At 36.1% G+C, this 19,581-nt stretch overlaps 5 protein-coding genes and 2 long non-coding RNA genes across 7 annotated transcripts; 3 read left to right on the top strand and 4 right to left on the bottom strand.

The window, feature by feature from the left end:
- Positions 1 to 1,579: 1,579 nt before the first annotated feature.
- On the bottom strand, positions 1,580 to 3,077 carry LOC125836022 (uncharacterized). The gene is made up of 3 exons (XM_049515119.1): positions 2,825 to 3,077; positions 2,483 to 2,611; positions 1,580 to 1,671 (listed from the first exon to the last, which is right to left on the bottom strand). The coding sequence occupies exons 1-3, from the start codon at positions 3,075 to 3,077 to the stop codon at positions 1,580 to 1,582; spliced, it is 474 nt and encodes a 157-aa protein (XP_049371076.1).
- Positions 3,078 to 3,375: 298 nt separating this feature from the next.
- Positions 3,376 to 5,796, bottom strand: LOC125836013 (uncharacterized). Its single transcript, XM_049515109.1, has 4 exons — positions 5,676 to 5,796; positions 4,820 to 5,588; positions 3,736 to 3,880; positions 3,376 to 3,468 (listed from the first exon to the last, which is right to left on the bottom strand). The coding sequence occupies exons 1-4, from the start codon at positions 5,794 to 5,796 to the stop codon at positions 3,376 to 3,378; spliced, it is 1,128 nt and encodes a 375-aa protein (XP_049371066.1).
- A 984-nt stretch (positions 5,797 to 6,780) lies between these two features.
- On the bottom strand, positions 6,781 to 7,542 carry LOC125837018 (putative late blight resistance protein homolog R1A-4). The gene is made up of 2 exons (XM_049516158.1): positions 6,903 to 7,542; positions 6,781 to 6,800 (listed from the first exon to the last, which is right to left on the bottom strand). The coding sequence occupies exons 1-2, from the start codon at positions 7,471 to 7,473 to the stop codon at positions 6,781 to 6,783; spliced, it is 591 nt and encodes a 196-aa protein (XP_049372115.1). The 5' UTR covers positions 7,474 to 7,542.
- On the bottom strand, positions 7,474 to 11,481 carry LOC125836002 (putative late blight resistance protein homolog R1B-17). The gene is made up of 3 exons (XM_049515099.1): positions 10,238 to 11,481; positions 9,270 to 10,185; positions 7,474 to 7,533 (listed from the first exon to the last, which is right to left on the bottom strand). The coding sequence occupies exons 1-3, from the start codon at positions 11,479 to 11,481 to the stop codon at positions 7,474 to 7,476; spliced, it is 2,220 nt and encodes a 739-aa protein (XP_049371056.1).
- Positions 11,482 to 13,611: 2,130 nt separating this feature from the next.
- LOC125837029 (importin subunit beta-3-like) lies at positions 13,612 to 14,657 on the top strand. The gene is made up of 2 exons (XM_049516167.1): positions 13,612 to 14,303; positions 14,460 to 14,657. The coding sequence occupies exons 1-2, from the start codon at positions 14,151 to 14,153 to the stop codon at positions 14,547 to 14,549; spliced, it is 243 nt and encodes an 80-aa protein (XP_049372124.1). The 5' UTR covers positions 13,612 to 14,150; the 3' UTR covers positions 14,550 to 14,657.
- Positions 14,658 to 14,863: 206 nt separating this feature from the next.
- LOC125837044 (uncharacterized) lies at positions 14,864 to 15,511 on the top strand. Its single transcript, XR_007443497.1, has 3 exons — positions 14,864 to 14,893; positions 15,291 to 15,341; positions 15,408 to 15,511. It is a non-coding gene; the product is annotated as an uncharacterized LOC125837044 (long non-coding RNA).
- A 2,216-nt stretch (positions 15,512 to 17,727) lies between these two features.
- Positions 17,728 to 18,168, top strand: LOC125837039 (uncharacterized). The gene is made up of 3 exons (XR_007443496.1): positions 17,728 to 17,797; positions 17,870 to 18,006; positions 18,075 to 18,168. It is a non-coding gene; the product is annotated as an uncharacterized LOC125837039 (long non-coding RNA).
- Positions 18,169 to 19,581: the final 1,413 nt, after the last annotated feature.

Here is a 19,581-nt window from a genome sequence, read left to right as displayed (position 1 = left end):
TCTCAGGTATATTAGTCAAGTAATTTTTAGAAACTGAGGAATATAAACCATATTTAGAAAAACATAATATATAAATATATCTTTTAACTTGACTTCGTCTGACATCTATGACATTCTACTTAGGGAGTGCACAAGTAAGCACTTAAAATTTTATAAAGTTGAAGAAGTAGACACACGCGTCCTACGGGGAATAACACACGTGGGAGCCACATAAAATATCGCATAGGACGTGAATTATACATAGGACGTCAAGTAGGACACAAGTGTCAACTTGTTCAATTCTATACAAGTTTATGTGTCTACTTATGGATATCTAAAATTGAAGGACATGTTAGATGAAACAAATTAAATGACATATTTATATATTATGCCTTTAGAAAAAGTATATTTAAATTCTAAATATTTTTTGCATAAAATTTAACCAAACATGACTTCAACTATAAATTTTTTAAATAAAATAAACAGTATTTTTTCATGATCAAACCACACTAAGAAAGGAAATGATTAAATGCCCTCAAATTTGAATTTTTGGTATGAAAAAATCTCATTAAAAATTATACATTCAAAAATAAAAAAGAATTTTTAAAAAAATTTATCAGCTTGAATGTACATGGTTTTGAAGTAAATCAATAAATGGGGTCCATGTAATTTTGCAATGATTTCTTTTACTCCTCCCAATGTATTGGTACACGTGTGCCCATTAAAATCCACAACTATTGACTTAGTGATGGATTCATTGGGAATTACATAAATTTTGGTTGGTTTTTTTTGGAAATTTTAATACTTTATGCACAATGTACACTTAAACTAAGCTTGAAATATTTTTTGTTTGACAAAACTACCCTTGGTCGTCTGGTTGGCTTCATCTTTCTATATAATAGAAATAGAAATATATAAAATGTAGGTAGGATCTCTCAAGGCTAATTTATTTAAATAATATATTATAAAACTTTATTTATGAGTTATAACACATGTTTTACTCAAAAGTTGTAATACAATATTTATTTTTACACAAGTTAACCTTAATTTCTTATTAAAAATAGCGCTCTCACTCTATATATATAACACATTTTCAACACAATTTTGATATAAGAATACATACACTAATTTAAATAATATTTGAATACTTGAAATTAATGTATAATACATTTTTAACATCATTAATAAAAAAAAAGTATATAACAATTATATAATTCATTTTGATTTGGTATTATATATATATATATATATATGCAATAAATATATAATTAAAATATTTTAATATAAATATATAAAAATATTACTCATGTTAATTTCAGACATTTCAATATTATTTAAATTAGTTTATGTGATTGATAATTTAGACCCTAATTCATATCGAATCGAACCGAACCAAACCGAATCACATCACCGCCGAACCACCGGTACCTCCTAACAACCTAAAAACAAACCACCACGGATTCCCTCATCTCCACCATAGTCCCACCGCCAATTATCCATTTTCGTTCCATCTCCGGTGAACAAACCACTAAGCAGCCATCAAATTCCCTTTTCCCCAATTTTTAATACCACTTTCTGTCAGTTTCAACTGCGGGGTTTATCATCGTCTTTCTCCGAAGAAGCTCTCGTCAGAATCGTAATTGCCAGTCCGGTTCTGCTTCAAATGGCAGAGATTGGAATATCTGACAGTAGCTGGTGGTTCATTAGAAGAAACGATCACACAGCAAAATTTTCCAGTACAGGGGAAAATAAATCTTCCTGTCCATTTTGGTAAAGGTTTTTTTTTTGGCTGTAAAATGTGAACTCTCCCTGATGATATGTTTTATCTACTGGATTACAAACCTACTATTAGCTTTTTGCTTTCATGAAGATCACTTGGTTTCGAGTCAGCCATGTGTAGTAGATTACAACTTCATATGTAGCAGCAACCACTACTTTTCTCCCTCTATTCCAGTGCTTATTCTTGATGTATATCCTTAACCCCTTTACATGGTAAGCTTATCCCCAACCATACCTCTTTACTCCATGGGCATTGACCAAATAAATGCTCATCATCTTCCAGTGCTGCACTGTTACATAGATTGGAATCAGTATCTCCTGTCCCGAAACCTATCTTTTGTATTTTATCTTTCGTAAGTAGTCTACCCCAAACAACAAGTCAATTGATAGATTGATGTTTAGGTACTGTGATTCTATTCCATATTAGAGTAGCTATCTCCAATTTCGGTACACTGCCTATTAGACTGTCATATCCCAAAGACACTGAATACTCACCATTACCTGTTAAATAATAGTGATCATTGTTATACCATGCTCTCATCTTCAACTTCATTTTATGTTATGTTTTCCAGTACCAGCTGCAATCCCCAGGGGGTTTACTTGTCCAAAAATCACAATCATGTTTCATATATAATTCATTCACCCATTTTACCCACAAAATATCTTTTTTTCTCCATTAGTAACCAAATATGTTTTCCAACTGATGCCACATTCCAGTGCTTACAGCTTTTGATACTTGAGCCTCCTTGTTGTTTAGGCCTACAAATATTATCCCAAGCTACTAGAGAAGTTTTCTTCTTTCCTTCAGTGCCGTCCCACAGGTACTCCCTACATTTCCCATCTATCTCTTTAACTACACTCTGAGGCAAAATAAATACAGCCCCCCAAAAATTATGAATGGAAAATAGGATAGATGTAATAACCTGCAACTTCCCCGCATACGATAAGTGCCTATTTGATACTGATATGATTCTTTCGATGATCTTTTGGCATAGCTTGTTGCACTCTATTTTGGACCATTTCTTTGGGGACAGTTGGAGTCCTAGATATCTGATAGGAAACTCACCTTCAACATAGCTAGTCATTTCTAACAGTCTTTCTTTGACAACATCGGATACCCTAGCTATAAAAATACTAGACTTATCTGTATTGGCTACTAGTCCTGTTACTTTGGAGAAGTGATTTAAAGCTTCTACAATCGTTTGCATTGACTCCTCATGCCCTTTACTAAATATCATCAGATTATCAGCAAATATGAGGTGATTGAGAGCCTGATTTTTACACATTGGATGGATTCTGAAGTCTGGAGGTTGTCCCATTTTTGCCAAGACTCTAGTTAAGTACTCCATTACAAGTACAAAGAATAAAGGTGATAATGGGTCCCCCTATCTCAAGCCCCTTTTCCCTTCAAAGTAGCCATAATTGTTTCCATTAACTCTGACTGAAAACTTTGTTGATGTTATACACACCATAATCAAGTGGAAGAATTTTTGTGGGAAACCATAACCATGTAGCATTTCCTTCATGAATTCCCAACTCACCATGTCATAGGCTTTCCTTAAGTCTATTTTCATCATACACATTGGTGTAGTTTTCCGCTTGTAGTGTCTCAATCGATCATGACATATAAGGACATTGTGTACTAGAGAACTCCCTTTTACAAACGCTGCTGGAGTTTGGTTTACCAAATATGGCAACACCTTCTTCAGTCTGCTACATAACAACTTGGAAATCACTTTGTATATCACATTGCAGCAGGAAATTGGTCTATATATACTGACTAGCTGAATCAGGTCTTTTGACTTTAGGAATCAAGATTATTACAGTTGCATTAACCGGTCCTAACAACTTCCCAGTTTTCATGAACTCCAGCACAACATTAATAACATCCTCCCCTATTATATCCCAGACATCTCTAAAGAACCCACTACTATAACAATTAGGTCATGCACTTTTTGTTATTTTGATGCTAAATACTGCCTCTTTCACCTCCTTCCTGGTAAACGGTTCAAGTAGTTGCACTTGTTGATACACAAATAACTGATTTCCGTTCTTTAAGAACACCTCTTCAGCCTTTTGTCGTTGTCCAAACTCCTTTTCCCCTAATAGTTGAGAGAAATACCTGACAATTATAACAACATTGTTTAGGATGAGTTTGCATCTGCATGTTCTCATCTTGCAACTGAGTAATAGTTTGTTGAAGCCTTTTCTGTTTGAGAATGGAATGGAAATATTGAGTATTATCATCCCCTAGTCTCAGCCAAGTTGCTTTGCTTCTCTGAATCAACATCATTTCTGCCAAGTAGCTCATCCTTTTAAATTCCCTACCAATTTCTAATTCCTCATGTTGTTTTAGCCTATTGGAGGGTCTGCTTGTAACTGATCCTGTGCCACCTGCAACTTCCCTCTAAGCTTATTAACCTCATCCAACAAATTTACAAAATGTTGAGTATGTAGCTTCCGTATCTCAGTTTTCAGCATCTTCAATTTCTGCATTAGTTGATACATCAGGCACCTAGGGACTTGTCTTTGCCACACTTCTGAACTATACCCTTAAATTGATCTTGAGAGCTCCACATATTGCAATACTTAAATGCTGCTCTTTGTCTTACCACTCTGCCCCCACCTCTAACATGTATTGGACTATGATCGCTTACCCCTTCATTCATGAATGTTGTTCGACAGTCAAACATTTCATCTACCCATACTCCATTTATAAAAGACCAATCTATTTTAGAGAACACTCCATTTGTAGTTCCTTTGTCATTCCAAACATTGATACTGCAACCCTATTAATACGTTTATGTTTAATCTTGGTCTCGAGAAGCCCAAACATCAAGCTGTTTACAGAGGTACATCACTTCCCTCTGCTTATTGAGGCCATTTAGGCCTCGAACATTCCAACAAAGGAGAGTAACCATTCCCCAGAGGGGTTTGGACAATGTTACCATCCTTTCCCTCATTAGAAACTTGCTCAGGCTCATCTCGTATAGTAAGAGGTTTGAAAGCATTTGTTGCACTGACATGCTGAGTCTCGATCGTTTTTCTTCCCTACTGATACCTCCTAGTATTGCCACCATACTTTCGAATCTCCTGCACTTTCTCCTTCCCCTTATCAAATCGCGCATTAGTCTGCATCTTGTCCTCCTCCTTGGTTTCCTTCGTTTCATCCACATGCTGTTGGGTTGGATGTAATTTCCTACAATTATCTTTATCATGACCATATTTATGACAATGGTCACATAAAGATGGCCTCCAGTCATATGTCACTGATTGTGTAATTACCACACCCTTTTCATTTCTAAACAACACCTCTTCAAGTAGTGTCTTACCCACATTAACCTCAACCAACAGTCGAGCATAGCTTAATCCCAATTTCTTTTCAGTCTGTTTGTCAACCATCAACGGTTTACCTACTAGACTACCTATCTTACTCAAACCCCTTGCACTCCAATATTTGAAATCTAATCCTGGCAGTTTGATCCATATTGGTATGGTCAGTAGTTCCTCTTTAGAAAACTCCATTTCTGGAGTCCAAGCTTTAACTATCAACGGCTTGTTATCAAAATGATAGATACCTCCCTGTAACACCTCCAATTTTCCTTCCTCACTATTAAACCTCACCATGACAATCCCATTCCTCATCATTGCCACTTCGTTGATTCCATATTTACCCCACACTCTTTGGATAAATCTATTAAGTACTGTAAATGGTGGGTGTGCACCCAACAAATAGCAAACAATAGCATTTTGCCAATACTCTATCTTAGAGCTAATATCCCCCAAATCAATTTCACCAATTAATTTGTTGTCACAACATTCAGGATTCACTTACTCCAATTTGAACCCTGCATTAGCAATTTTTGAGATGTCAAAGTTCTCCCAAATTGATTTGCCCTTCATAGGTGTGCCCTTACCTTGATCAATTGCATTGGAATTCACCTCTTGCTTAACTTTGTCTGCCCATGAGATGCGTGAGCTCCTTCCAGATACAACCTCTGTCCATTGTTGAACTCTCTCCTTCGCTGGAGTGCCCATTCCCTTCGTACTTTCATCCCTCAACTGGTGTTCCTGCACTGTTTCGATTGCTTCTTAAGCCCTAAGCTGCGCCGGTCCCCCATTACCAGGTTGCGTGTTCTTCTGTGTACTTCCTAGTGTGCTTGCTTCAGCTAGGTTTGTGCTCTTTAGCTTCCTGCCCATGGCTAGCGCACGTTAGTAGCCGTGCACCGGGAGAGCTTTTAGAGCTTCAAGAACATGTTATCAACTAAGAAATTGTTTTGTTATTGTTCTTACAATTTTACCTTCTTTTTTTTGCCGATTTCTGTTTTGCTGATGGTGAAAATGGTGGGTATATTTGTAGATCCAGAAGAAGACATGGAGTTGGTGGTGGACAGAGATGAGTGGAGATGAGGAGAGCAATGAGGTGAAAATGGTGGGTATTGTTTCATATTGTATTGTATTGTAATATATTATATTGTATTGTGCCATATTGTATTACTTTAATGTATACTATGTTTGGATAGATTATACCGTTCCCCATCGTTATATAAATATCACACATCAACAATTTGATTGATAAATCAATAAGAAAAGTACGTTTTGGGTAGAGATACTATGAAAAGGTAGGGTAAAGGTTAAAATTGAATTATAAAATAATAAGTAAAGACAAAATGATAAGAAAATATTAAGGTAATGATGCGATCACACTGAAATTTTTGTCGTTACCTAACAATGGATTTAAACGATACAATACAATAAAATTTAAGTAACAATCCAAACAAGTATTGTATTTAAACTAACTATACAATATAATGGGTAACTACCATCCAAACAAGGTGTTAATGTAAAAGCATACAGAATATCATATAATAAAGTTCATATGTCAATGCAATGGATCCATTGAATTTTTTTTTGAACACAAAACTCAAAAACAAGAAAATTATCCATCTAGCTGGATATGATTATGCATAATTAACAAAGGAAACAACTTAAGAGAAAAACTGGTCCATTAGATCCCCTCTTTCAATCGCAATCTTCTATTTCTGCACAGCAAAGAAACACTTCTCAAATATATTTTACGAAAGATTTAACAGGTAAAAGTGTACAAGCTCAAAATATGATGCAATTAATCTTGAGTCAGTTACCTGTTAAACCAGTGTTGCAGTTTTTTATATGCAAGGGGTAAATAAGGACCTTGAGCTCTGCATTTCCATATCCTTCTTGCACTTCTTGAATGTCCTTGACTGATTTTTCAAGAGACTCGCCACATCGTTTCACTTCAACCATCTTTAGAGTAAGAATATCTCCAACCATAGAAGGAATTTCTTGAAGATTAAAGCAGTTTTCTACAAGAAGGTGTTCGAGATTGGGTAAGGACTCATCTGAGGCATTCCATGTTGTTATTTTAAGGGATCTCAATTTAAGAACCTTGAGGGTCAGAAACTCTTCATCTTCAATGTCCCATTTTTCCTGTTGAAATGCTCTATGTTCCAACTTGAGAACCACTAAATTTGGTAATCTTCCGATATTAGACAGTTCACTTTGTGGCAACAAAACATCTGATAGAGTTAGCTTTGTTAGTGTCGCGGGCAAGGTGAAATTCAAAATCTTACCGTTTACACTGAGTGTTTCAAGTTGAAGAGCATTTAATTTGAGTTTGAGAGGCTCTTTACAGTGGCATTTGAGTTTTCGCAGTCTGCTTGCCTTCTTGACCATTTAGTCTACTAGCTCATTAGTGAGAGACACTGTGGCCAAGGTCTCTATGTCTGTCGATGTCTGAGGAATGCGTTCCATCAAAAGATGCAACAGGTTCAACATGTACATGCTTTAGCCTTGGCATATTCCAGATGGTCATCGGTAAAATTGTGCCACTGCCTACTGTTATTACAAGCAATACCTCTAGGTTTGAAAGGTTCGATATCCATAATGGCATAGATACTGTTAGAATAGAAATAAGTATTTCCTACTTAGAATAGAAATAGGAATAGGAATAGGAATAGGAATAAGAATAGGAATCCTAGTTGGAAAAGGATTCCAATGTAGTGTCTATAAATAGGGTCTCAATGTAACTATTTAGATACACAATTCAATAATATTTTTCGTATATATTTCTCACATGGTATCAGAGCAGGACCCGTCTCACCCGATGTTGGGGCCCCCAAAATCAAAATTGCCCACGCACTAGATACTAAGCACTGGGCGTGAGGTGGGGTGTTAAAGAATGACAAAAGTCCCACATCGGTGGTTCATGAGATAGGTGGACTCCTTATAAGGCTTGGGCAATCCTCCTCCCTTTGAGCTAGCTTTTGGGGTGTGAGTTAGGCCTAAGACCTAATTTAACAGTCGATGTATCTATTTGGTTGTTTACGTTGATGATATTGTTATCACCGGTAATGATCAAGATGGTATCACCGATTTGAAGCAACATCTCTTTAAGCACTTCCAAACTAAAGACCTTGGCAGATTGAAGTATTTTCTAGGTATTGAGGTTGCTCAGTCTAGATCAGGTATTGTTATTTCTCAACGCAAGTATGCCTTAGACATTCTTGAGGAGACAGGAATGATGGGATGTAGACCTGTTGACACTCCTATGGATCCGAATGTTAAACTCTTTCCAGGACAGGGGGAGCCACTTAGTAATCCTGAAAGGTATAGACGACTTGTTGGAAAGTTGAATTATCTCACAGTGACTAGACCTGACATCTCTTTTCCTGTGAGTGTTGTAAGTCAGTTTATGACTTCCCCTTGTGATAGTCATTGAGAAGCAGTTGTTCATATTCTGCGATATATAAAGTTAGCTCCCGGTAAAGGACTACTCTTTGAGGATCAAGGCCATGAGCATATCATTGGATATACAGACGCTGATTGGGCAGGATCACCCTCTGACAGACGTTCAACATCCGGATATTGTGTTTTAGTAGGAGGTAATTTGGTGTCGTGGAAGAGTAAGAAACAGAATGTGGTTGCTCGATCTAGTGCAGAATCAGAATATCGAGCAATGGCGACAACAACTTGTGAGCTAGTTTGGATCAAACAGTTGCTGGGAGAACTAAAATTTGGCAAAGTTGATCAGATGGAACTTGTGTGTGATAATCAAGCGGCTCCTCATATCGCATCAAATCTAGTGTTTCATGAAAGGACTAAGCACATTGAGATTGACTGTCACTTTGTCAGAGAAAAGATACTCTCGGGAGATATTGTTACGAAATTTGTGAAGTCAAATGATCAGCTTGCAGATATCTTCACCAAGTCCCTCACATGTCCTCGTATTAATCACATCTGTAACAAGCTAGGTACATATGATTTGTATGCACCAGCTTGAGGGGGAGTGTTAGAATAGAAATAAGTATTTCCTACTTAGAATAGAAATAGGAATAGGAATAGGAATAGGAATAAGAATAGGAATCCTAGTTGGAAAAGGATTCCAATGTAGTGTCTATAAATAGGGTCTCAATGTAACTATTTAGATACACAATTCAATAATATTTTTCGTATATATTTCTCACAGATACCATATAGCCTTTGATTCCTAAGTAATTCAAATGGATCAGCTCTTTTGATCTCTGGAATGAACTGTCCGACATAGGACATTCCATTTGTAGTACTCTTAATAGTTTAAAGTTCTCAAGATCAAGAAATTCCTGGCAGCCAGATTTCGGGGGTCTGAAGAATGCAGACCGAACTTGCAGGTTTCCAATCTTCCCTGCCCAATAAAGGCTATGATGAATGCAAAGCCTCCGGTGCTCATAAAAGGAACTAGACAAATCAATCTTCCCGGTGCTTGTTAGTTGCATAAACTTCTCTTCCTTAGACTTTGTCACGCAAAAATCATGTAACATATCATGAATGTGGCATGTTCTGACTCCTCCAGTAGACTTTCTCTTGCTCACCATTATCAAGCTTCTACCGATGAGATCATTCAGTAAACTTTCTGCATCAAGCCCTATGTTTGGCAGCAATCCCTCGATAGTCCATAACCACTCCAAGTTTGAGAGTGGAATTTCTTCATCCTCCTGAAATGATGCAAAATATAGAAGGCAGGGTTTGAGATGATCTGGCAAGTGCTTGTAGCTCAGTTCTATAACCTCCATGCACTCTTTTGCACTTGTAACAGTATCTAACTTTATACTCTCTGCAACTCTTCTCCAACTTTCCTCATTTTCGCTTATCCCAGACAAAACTCCAGCAACCAAAATCACAAGAAGAGGTAGTCCTTTACACTTACTCGCGATGTTTGCTCCTACTTTTGATAGGTCTGGTGGGCAAGTTTGTTCCTTAAACAGCTTGATTTTCATTAGTTCCCAACTTTCATTTTCGTCAAGAAAACGAAGTTCAAGAGGTTCTCTTTCACGTGTAATGTTGGAAGCCACATCAATGTTTCGGCTGGTTAATAAAATCCTGCTTCCGTTTCCATTATCCGGTAAGCATCTGCTCAACACTCCATATGTCATCAATGTAGAGAAGGTACTTCTTTCTTAACAGAAATTTCCGCAAAGCATCTGCTGGATTTTTCTCATTCTGTTGGTTAGAACATTTGACTTGATTCAAAATTCCGAGCAGCAACTTTCTTCTGTCATAAGTTTGGGAAACACAACACATAGCTTGGACGTCAAAATGACGCCGCATTTTCTCATCATGAAAAACTTTCTTTGCTAGTGTAGTTTTTCCAAGACCAGGCATCCCTACGATAGACACAACATCCAAGTACTTTGGTCCTATAGTGAGCTGTTCGATTAGCAAGTCAGTCTCGTCGTTAAAACCCACCATTACCTCATCAAGTTGTGTAGTCTCAACTACTTGTCTGACAGGATTTGGTCCTTGTTCTTCAATAGGGACTTCAACTTCTCGCGTAATCGTAGCATGGAACTCTTTCAAATGATCCCTTACAACCTTAGTTTCTGTTGTGATCTTACATAACAAATGTAGATACCAAACAGGATAATCTCCGGTAACCAGGCAATCAATTATGCATTCTGCCTGGTATGCTAGAGATATGACTTCTGTCCATAGATCATGTTTCTTCACCTCCTCAAACTCATGTTTTTTCTTCTCAACTTCCTTCAAGAAGTATCTTAAGAGATATAACTCTTCCTGAGCTTCTTCAATAAGATGCTTGACAACAGAATCACACTTTCCGTCTTGCAGCAGCTCTTTCAGATAGCGTAAGAGATAATCGATAAACCCCAATCCATTTGTCCTAGGAAAATTACATTTTGATGACACTAGATCTTTCAGAATCACATCTTTTAGATCTTCCATGACATGTTCAATCTTTTTTAACAAGTCACTGAATACCGAGTTAACTTCTGCTGCTTTGTCAACGGAGAAAGAGAAAGCAGCAGATGCTACCTCAGCAATAAGACCTTCAATGCATGTAAGAATGTCACTCAATTTCCCCTGATTGACACATAGATCTTCAGGTGGATAAATGAGCAAAGTTACCAATTGCTTTGATGCTTCGGCAAGGCTTTTGATTTGATCTTTTTTAAGAGGAAGCATCGAAGAACATGCCTCACAGTTTGATAACTCCAACAAATCCTTGAAGATGAAATGAACAAAATCATCAACAAATTCTATCACATCCCGGTTGTATTGGATTTGCAATTTAATTGAACCTCTTAGAGCTCCAGTATAGATTTCTGCAACGTGTGGCTTAATGGGCTTGATATGTTTCAAAACATGAGAGATTTGAAGTGTCAACTCAGATGCTGAATCTCCATCCATTTCTTCCACATAACAAAGGTAACATATGTATGCAGCATTCACAGTGATGCCCTCTATATGATTAAAAAGAATCTTTGATTTCTCTAGCTCCATGCTTGCATCTTTTATGAAATTGAGGAAGGTTTTGAGATATTGTAGACTTTCTTCAAGGACTTGAAACTCTTTCTTCAGAAGAACAAACCTATCGAAATCTTTCTTGTTGATGAGAAGATCCTTCACATTCTGAAGGATGTACTCAATGAATTTCTGAAACAATGGGCTGCATAAATTTGATAAAGGCCACCTCCCTGGAACCAATGAAAGGAGAAACTCATAACCTTCTTTGACTTCAGCAGAAGATAAGTCTGCCCTTAGTCCCGAAACAGTGTCACCGACTTTCATTCCATGTCCGCGCAATCTCCCCTCCTTAATCCTTCCTTTTTGAGTTGCCCAAAACAAAAAAGTACCAAGAAATCTCCTCTCTATTTCAGACATTTGTTTTCCAGCAGAATTTCCTCAGAGTGGATATATGTCGACAGCTCTGCAATCAAAGAGATTATAAACAAATCACATTCTAGGACAAACAATGCATACTCCAAATCTACACCAGCAAAACTCTGGTGTCATAATCTAACTGCTATTCATATTGCGTCAAATCCGGTGTATCATGAAAAAACTAAACATATTCAGGTGATTGTTATTTTATTCGTGAGAAGATTCAGGAAAACATGATTTCCACTGGCTACGTGAAGAGAGGAGAGCAACTAGCTGATTCTGTTCACAAAAATATTGAATGGAACTCGAGTTGATCATCTTTGTAACAAGCTGGGCATGATAAAGCTATATGTTTTCTTGTATATAATATTCTAGATGATTTCTAGGGATTCAGATATCTAGTTACGTTAGTTAGCCTTTTCTTTACGTGTACTTAAATCAGTGTATTCTTTGGATAATATACAAATACAAGCTATACTCTTAAACTTCATTCTTTGATATATAACAATAGCTGATTGCATTATGTCTGCATTCAAAATTATGTAGCAAAAGATGCAAGAATTAATACAAATTAAGTTTGTTATAAAAGTCTTATCACATACCTTTTTAACAACTTTGGCAGAGCAGAAAGCAGTGATCTAAGGTTCATCAATTTGTTCCATAATTTTAACCAAAAACAACTAAAGTGGACTTGCTTTTATATGTGTGTTAATCATGGAAGACTTTTGAGATTACTTAATATAAAGTATAATGAAACTAAAAGTTACAGGTAAATGAAGACTATAAAATGATGCAGTTTGATTGTTTCATTCTGGCCACTGGTAATGGATAAGAAATGATTTTTTTTCCCTCTGTTTCAATTTGTTTGGCCTATTTTGATTTTGACGTGAAGTTGTAGAAAGTGAAAAAGACTTTTGAATCTTGTGGTCTTAAACATGTCGTGTGGAAAGTTGAAGTTAAAGAGTCGCTAAAAAAAGAAAGGGTCGTTCTTTTTGAAACAGACTAAAAAGAAAAGTAGGTCAAACAAATTAAAACGGAGGAAGTAATTGAAAGTCTGAACCTACTAAAAAGAAAAGTAGGTCAAGAGTCAGTATCATATTAATTAGATCATTGAAATATCTCATGAATTACATAAGAAAGTCCTCATTTGCTGCTACCAATTTCACCACTTTGTCAAATATTATTTAATTGGCGAAGAAAATTCAAATAAGACATTTGCAAGTTAGATATTATTCTTGTCATTGATTTCACTCATGATATTGTTCGTATTAGAAAGCAGAATGAGGTATACCATTGACTGTATAAGAAAATAGTCTGCGAGGAAAAAAATAGAGTGTTAGTGATCATCTGTTATCGGAACTAGCATTATGGATGAAATTCTGGGGCCTGATTCACAGCCATTTACAGTTGTTAGTTCTCATCTCGTCGAGAAAAGGTCGGAATCTAAGTCAATGATGAAGCAGAAGGATCCTAACTCATTAGCTCTTAAGCTAGCCAAGTCTCTTGGCTCTGATCAGCTAGCTGCTGCACTTCATCCTGACAACAACTGGCCTGAATTATTACCAATCTTGTATAGATGTTTCAGTACTAATTCCCATTTAACAGAGAATTTAAACTTGTTTGTTGAATTAATCCAACACATTGACGGTGAAGTATTAGTCGATTACATTGATATATTACACCCTATGTTCCTAAACACATTGAATGATTCCCTGGTTAATCTAGAAGTGAAGATCACTGCCCTGACGGCGATGATTAACTTCATTCAACGGGTGGGGAGTTCAAAAGATAGGGAGAGGTTTCAGGATCTGTTGGCTGCGATGATGGACATGCTGAATGAGGCATTGGAAGAAAAATGTGAGGCATCAGCTCAGTCTGAGTTCAAGATTTTAATCAAGTTGGCCAAGAATGAGCCTAGCTTCTTCAGGATGCAGCTTGTGGTTGTGGTGGGTTCCATGTTTGATATAGTCGAATGCGAGAGTTATGAAAAGAAAACGAGACATTTGGCGGTTGAATTCGTGATGATATTGGTTGAGGCCAAGGAGAAGACCCCTGGCATGATCAAGAAGTATCCATTGTTTACTGAAAAATAATTTGGAATTTTATTGAATTTGTTAGAGGATGAGGTTTATGACCCTCTCTTGCCTGATCCTTATGATAAATGGGATAACAAAGATGATTTAGTTTTTCTCAAGATGTGTTTATGGTGGTTGTCCAATGCGCTGGGTGGTAAGACTGTTGGTCCTATTGCCTTTGAGCAGCTCCGTGCTCACTTGGCTGACGACTCGTGGCAGAAGCCATGCGCAGCACTCAATGCACTTGCTCAGATTGTTAAAGGCTGCTCTGAGGTGTGTATTTATTGATACACTACTAAGAATTGCATTTAAAATGATTAGTTAACGATCTTGGGATAGTAGAAGGTCATCTCGATTATTATACTTTTCTTCTGTTATTCTGTACATTAAGTACTTAGCTTGCTCTCATCTCTTCTTTCATTATAATAGGTGATGATTAAGAATATGAATCTAGTGGTGACAATGGTTCTGGATTGTATGGGACATCCTCATCCTGGAGTCAGATTCGCCTCCTTGTAAGCAATTCACGAGTTTTTGCGTTTCATGCGTCCCCATTTTCAAGAACAATGTCATCACCAAGTAGTGCCAGCATTAACTAAAGCTATGGATGATGACAGTGTAAAAGTGCAGGTCTGTATGTCCTATGACCAAAATTTTCTTACTGAACCTTTTCGATGGGCTTACCTTTTAATTTTATTAGATTTAATCCCTGCTCTAACTTCACCATCTTCATATTTTCATAGCTCAAGGTCATACTCGCGGTCTGGGGCTTCCTTCGCGTTGGCACGCCTGAATATTTGACACTTTACATACACGAAATACACAATAAACTACTTCAACTGTCGTCACATACTGTTGCGATGGTACGTATTGTAGAACCAAGTGTAAGAGAAACCAGATATTTTCCTGAACAATGAACATACAATATTACAAATACATTTCATTTTCCAAAAAAAAATATTACAAATACATAAAGGGAAACAACCATAATTTATGCAATGCTCTATTGATGGGAAGAAAGAAAAGCTTTTGAAACTTAAATAGATATTGTGTGACTATAAAATGACAAGTTTTAAAAGGAAAGTGCATCACATAAATTGTCCAGTGCTTGAGCTGCATTATGAGGTGTTTAGTAGTAGTAGCAAATAGACGAGTGAGAGAGTTGCTCAAATGGTAAGCACCCTCCACGTTTAAGAAGTAAACAAGAATGCCCTTGAGATCTTGCCTTTGCCTGATTTATATTTGTTTTTGACATGAAAGGTCCAAGAATCAGCGTCAACTGTACTCAAACTTTTGGCTAAGCATTTTAAGGTATTACCTAGTAATTCTGCTTCAACTTTTATGCTGGCTATATGTATATTAACATTACTTCAACAGGAATGCTTTGGGAACACCTACGAATTGATTAATCCACTTTTGAAAGCTACCTTGGTACAAGCAAATTTTCCAAGCAAAGATCTAGAGATGATCATGGCATCGTACAAACCTGGAACTTCGGTACTTCCAAAACAGGTCTTCCACTAGTTATACCAAATGGATTCTATACATCTCACTCAACTTAGAGCTTATTGTTTATTTGTTTTCTATTTTTCTGTTGTTGTCATAATGTCACAATAAGATTTTGGAAGCAGTTATATCATTACAAGGATCACAAGAGGATGATGAGGATGCAAATACTATCTTCAAGCTACAGGTATGTGTTGTTGAGAATATCGTTAACTAATAAAAATGTGTTCTCTCTAATAGCTTAAGCTTTTAGATGAGATGGTCACACAATTCAACATGATATCAGAGCAGACAGAGGTCTCAAATCTCTCCGCCACCCAAATTAAAAAGAATTTCCACATGCTAATCAGTCAGAAATTCTTTCAAGATTGGTCTCTCTATATTTCTTGATCTCATTGCAGGCTATTAGTGGATTTTGTGAGGGCATAGGGAAAGGTTTTCTTCCTTGCACCAGCGTTGTCATGCCCCTTTTGTTTCAATGTGCTCAACTTGAACCTGATAAAATCATATTATCTCCAGATTCAGACCATACTTATTCAGATGATAATAGGTACGCCTTTTTTGTCATGACGTTTGGCCTTTTTGTCAGATCATTGCTCTGAGTGATCGCCTTTTTATGTACATTATCACATCTTGTAGTAAACACAGAGTCAAGGTTGGCGATTCAACGATATGTATAAAAAAAAGTTCCCTAAAGAAGAAAGCTTTAGCATGTGAAATCCTAGTCATGGTTGCTTACAAATTGAAGGAAGACTTCTACCCATGGATTTTCCAGGTTGTCACACTTGGACTTCTCTCTTTTTCTTTTTTTCTACCCGTGCTTTTGATTGCGAGCTGAAAATTTAACAAGTGGTTTCAATGGCCTAATGCTTGATAAATGATACAGACTGCTTCAATTTTATTTCCACTTTTGAAATTCCATTTCAATGAGGTCAGGATCTATACAGTTCAAGGTGAGATTTCTCAGGATTTCACATAGTTAATTTCTCCGTCTTTTATAACTATCTGATCACCGCCAAGACTTTTTAATTTGTAATGTTTATAGCGATGCAGCACCTTTTGCAATCTGCTAAACTGGCTGATGAGAAAGGGATTGCTCCAGGTGAAAGCCATTCGGATTTCAAGCAGTTTTCGGACAATATAATACTGAATTTGGTGGAAGCTTTGCATGAGGTTTACTTTTAACATTAAGCTTCTTCAATTCAGATAATGAGAAAGTAACACTTTGATTTCTATATCATGCAGGAGCCTGAAACAAAGATATATGTACTTATGTTGAATACATTACAAGTGTGCCTTCAGGTTCGTGATCTTTAAACACTGCTTATTTGTTTTGATCCAAAGTTTTCGGAGTTTCACTATGAGCTAGGTATGAAGTTCTTGGAATTGTTTCAGATATGTGGACCACTTCTCAATGAAGATCAGCTTCATCCGATTGTGGATGAGATAAAGCATATCATTACAGAGAGTTCAAATAGCCAAAGAAAACTAACAGAGAGAGAAAAAACAGAAGATTTTGATGCTGAGGAAGCTGAATTGCTGAGAGGGGAAAAACATCGACAAGATCAAATATTTTTCCTTGTATGTTCTATATTAAAACAGTGATTCACTGTTGTCTTTATATATTCAAGCATTTTCACTTTGGTTATGCTGTTATTCTTGAACACAGGCTGGTTTCATATTATGTAGACTGATCGAAACATTCAAGGTTGTTTTCTTGCCTTACTTTGACGAGTTATCATTATGTCTGATTCCGATGTGGGTAAGTTCATTGACATTATTCTGACATGACGTTAGTTTATTTACTATTATTCATATCTACCATATCTTATTGTTTCCGACTTCTGTTAAGGACAAAGAAATGACAATTCAAGAGAAATCTACATCACTTGGTATCTTTGATGGTCTTTTGAAGGAGTGCTCTGAAGCAGCTCTAACGTGAGTTTAATTTGTCTGTATGAGTTTCTGGTGTCACCATTTTGATAAATTACTTACTTCTTATGCCAACTTAGGTACTCTGATGTTCAGAATGCTTACTTCTACCTCTGATAAATTACTTACTTCTTATGTATTTCTACCTCTGCTTCTGAAAGCAAGCAACGATGAAAATCCATCAGTTAGACAGGTTTGGATCATAGTGATTGTTTACATTCCTGTTACTCAAGTTGGTTGCTCACAATGACTTTATGTTCAGAATGCTCTATATGGACTTGGGCTTTATGCAGAATATGATGGTTCTGTTTTCAAACCTTATGTTAGAGGTATGAATATTGTTGAATGTGATACTTCTAATCAAGTAAGTGTATTCGTTTAACTTACGCGTTTATGTTTAGAGGCTATTTCACGGATCAATGTAGTGATAATGCATTTACGTGCTCGTGAACCTGAGAATCAACTTGCATATGATAATGCTGTTTCTACACTTGGTAAAATATGTCAGTTTCATCGAGAACTTATCGAATCAGCCCAGGTTTGTCCTTCTCAGAATCCCTAATGTTTAAGTCTTGTTATAATTTCTGATTCTGAATCCTTGTGTAGGTCATTCCCATTTGGTTGAATTGCCTGCCTATAAAAGGTGACCTTGCTGAAGCCAAATATGTTCATGGTCAACTATGTTCCATGGTTGAAAGGTATTGGATTTGTTTGCAAACTCTAATATGTTATATCTTCATAAAATGCAGGGTTATTTTATCCCACGTTTAGTTGGAAGTATTATGTAATCATAAGATTATTTATCCCACCATTTATACCTTAGTGATGTGATAAGTTATTTGATCCCGAAATAGTTGATGTCACGATAACTTATTCCAAACCAAACGACCCCTTAATGATTTATCAAATTTTCTCAATTGCAGGTCAGATAGGGAACTTTTGGGTTCCAATTATGAACACCTACCAAAAATTATGTCAGTTTTTGCAGAGGTTAGTTCCATATCAGAATCTATAGATGCATGTCCGAGTTCAGTTGTTTCACGACATATTTTTGAATCAAACTATTAACTGAAGACATTTTTTTTCGATTTCGCTTTTTAAGATTCTATGTGGTGGAAAACATCTTGCTACAGAAGAAACAACAAAGTGTATGATTAATCTGTTGAGGAATCTTCTTAAAGAACTACCACCAGACACTTTGACATCAGCATGGTCATTGATATTGCCTCAGCAAGAAATGGAACTAAAAGCCATTTTATTTCCTGGAATACTTCATGTGATACATTCTCATAACAAAATATTTTATGTGCTTGACACTAATACCAATGAAAGCTCTCCCCCTTCCTCTTTACCTTCCTCAATTGTCAAACTTCTTGAGGAAAAACTCCAGAAAAATATTACTAATGTTCGACGAATGTGACTTATAAACCGTATATTGTATCTTTAATTAAGTTTTGTTACAGAATAATGTATAGATGATACTATAGTTGATTTGTGGGAATTTGAATATTTAATTACCATAATTTGACTATTCTCATGTATTTATATCTTTGTATTCTTTGAGTAATACTCCCTCCGTTTCTATTTATATGTCGTCCTTTTCTAAGGATAGATAATCTTTAATATTTTACATTTCACAAAACCAATACATAAATAAAACGATTCTTTTTATTTTTACCTTTAAAAGTTATTAGCCTTGAAAGTATGAATATGACCAAAATAGGAAAACTAAATAATTAAATCATATTTCATTGATCAATTTAATTAATCAAACTAAATTAATTTATATTCATTTATTGAAACTTGACTTCAAGAGATCACTAAATAAGGGTACACCAGTCAATTCACCTAAACGTGAAATCTAAAATTGTGGCATATAAATAAGAGTGAGGGGGGTAGATAAGAAATTCTATATAACTTCTCTTGTTTTCGTGGTATCAGAACCTAAGGGCTCAAATCTTTAGATTCTCTGAAACAAAATTTCAATAAGGGGTCTACAGTAGAAATAAATTTTTAATATTCAAACATTTCAATATTATTTAAATTAATTTACTTTAGAGATTGACATAATTCGGAAACCAAATACCGAATCAATAATTCATAAAACTGAAAT

This window comes from Solanum verrucosum, unplaced genomic scaffold (genome assembly GCF_900185275.1).
Source record: "Solanum verrucosum unplaced genomic scaffold, falcon-dt-bn FXZP01000284.1, whole genome shotgun sequence".
In the NCBI taxonomy this organism is placed as follows: Eukaryota; Viridiplantae; Streptophyta; class Magnoliopsida; order Solanales; family Solanaceae; genus Solanum; species Solanum verrucosum.
Note: the sequence above shows the minus strand (reverse complement) of the source record. Positions and strands in the feature narration are given on the sequence as shown.

What these genes read in the sequence shown, in the direction of transcription:
- LOC125836022 (XM_049515119.1), bottom strand. Translation starts at nt 3,077, where the DNA reads ATGGGACAACCTCCAGACTTCAGAATCCATCCAATGTGTAAAAATCAG. An exon ending in AATGACTAGCTATGTTGAAG is followed by an intron (nt 2,612 to 2,824) that starts GTGAGTTTCCTA and finishes CTCAGAGTGTAG; the next exon opens with TTAAAGAGATAGATGGGAAA. An exon ending in AGGCTCAAGTATCAAAAGCT is followed by an intron (nt 1,672 to 2,482) that starts GTAAGCACTGGA and finishes ATGAACCACCAG; the next exon opens with CTACTGTCAGATATTCCAAT.
- LOC125836013 (XM_049515109.1), bottom strand. Translation starts at nt 5,796, where the DNA reads ATGGGCACTCCAGCGAAGGAGAGAGTTCAACAATGGACAGAGGTTGTA. An exon ending in TATGGTGGCAATACTAGGAG is followed by an intron (nt 3,881 to 4,819) that starts GTATCAGTAGGG and finishes TATAATTGTCAG; the next exon opens with GTATTTCTCTCAACTATTAG. An exon ending in GGAAGGAGGTGAAAGAGGCA is followed by an intron (nt 3,469 to 3,735) that starts GTATTTAGCATC and finishes GTTATGTAGCAG; the next exon opens with ACTGAAGAAGGTGTTGCCAT.
- LOC125837018 (XM_049516158.1), bottom strand. Translation starts at nt 7,473, where the DNA reads ATGGTCAAGAAGGCAAGCAGACTGCGAAAACTCAAATGCCACTGTAAA. An exon ending in CTGCAACACTGGTTTAACAG is followed by an intron (nt 6,801 to 6,902) that starts GTAACTGACTCA and finishes TTTGCTGTGCAG; the next exon opens with AAATAGAAGATTGCGATTGA.
- LOC125836002 (XM_049515099.1), bottom strand. Translation starts at nt 11,481, where the DNA reads ATGGATGGAGATTCAGCATCTGAGTTGACACTTCAAATCTCTCATGTT. An exon ending in GATGCTTTGCGGAAATTTCT is followed by an intron (nt 10,186 to 10,237) that starts GTTAAGAAAGAA and finishes AGTGTTGAGCAG; the next exon opens with ATGCTTACCGGATAATGGAA. An exon ending in TAGGAATCAAAGGCTATATG is followed by an intron (nt 7,534 to 9,269) that starts GTATCTGTGAGA and finishes CGCATTCCTCAG; the next exon opens with ACATCGACAGACATAGAGAC.
- LOC125837029 (XM_049516167.1), top strand. Translation starts at nt 14,151, where the DNA reads ATGTGTTTATGGTGGTTGTCCAATGCGCTGGGTGGTAAGACTGTTGGT. An exon ending in TTGTTAAAGGCTGCTCTGAG is followed by an intron (nt 14,304 to 14,459) that starts GTGTGTATTTAT and finishes TCATTATAATAG; the next exon opens with GTGATGATTAAGAATATGAA.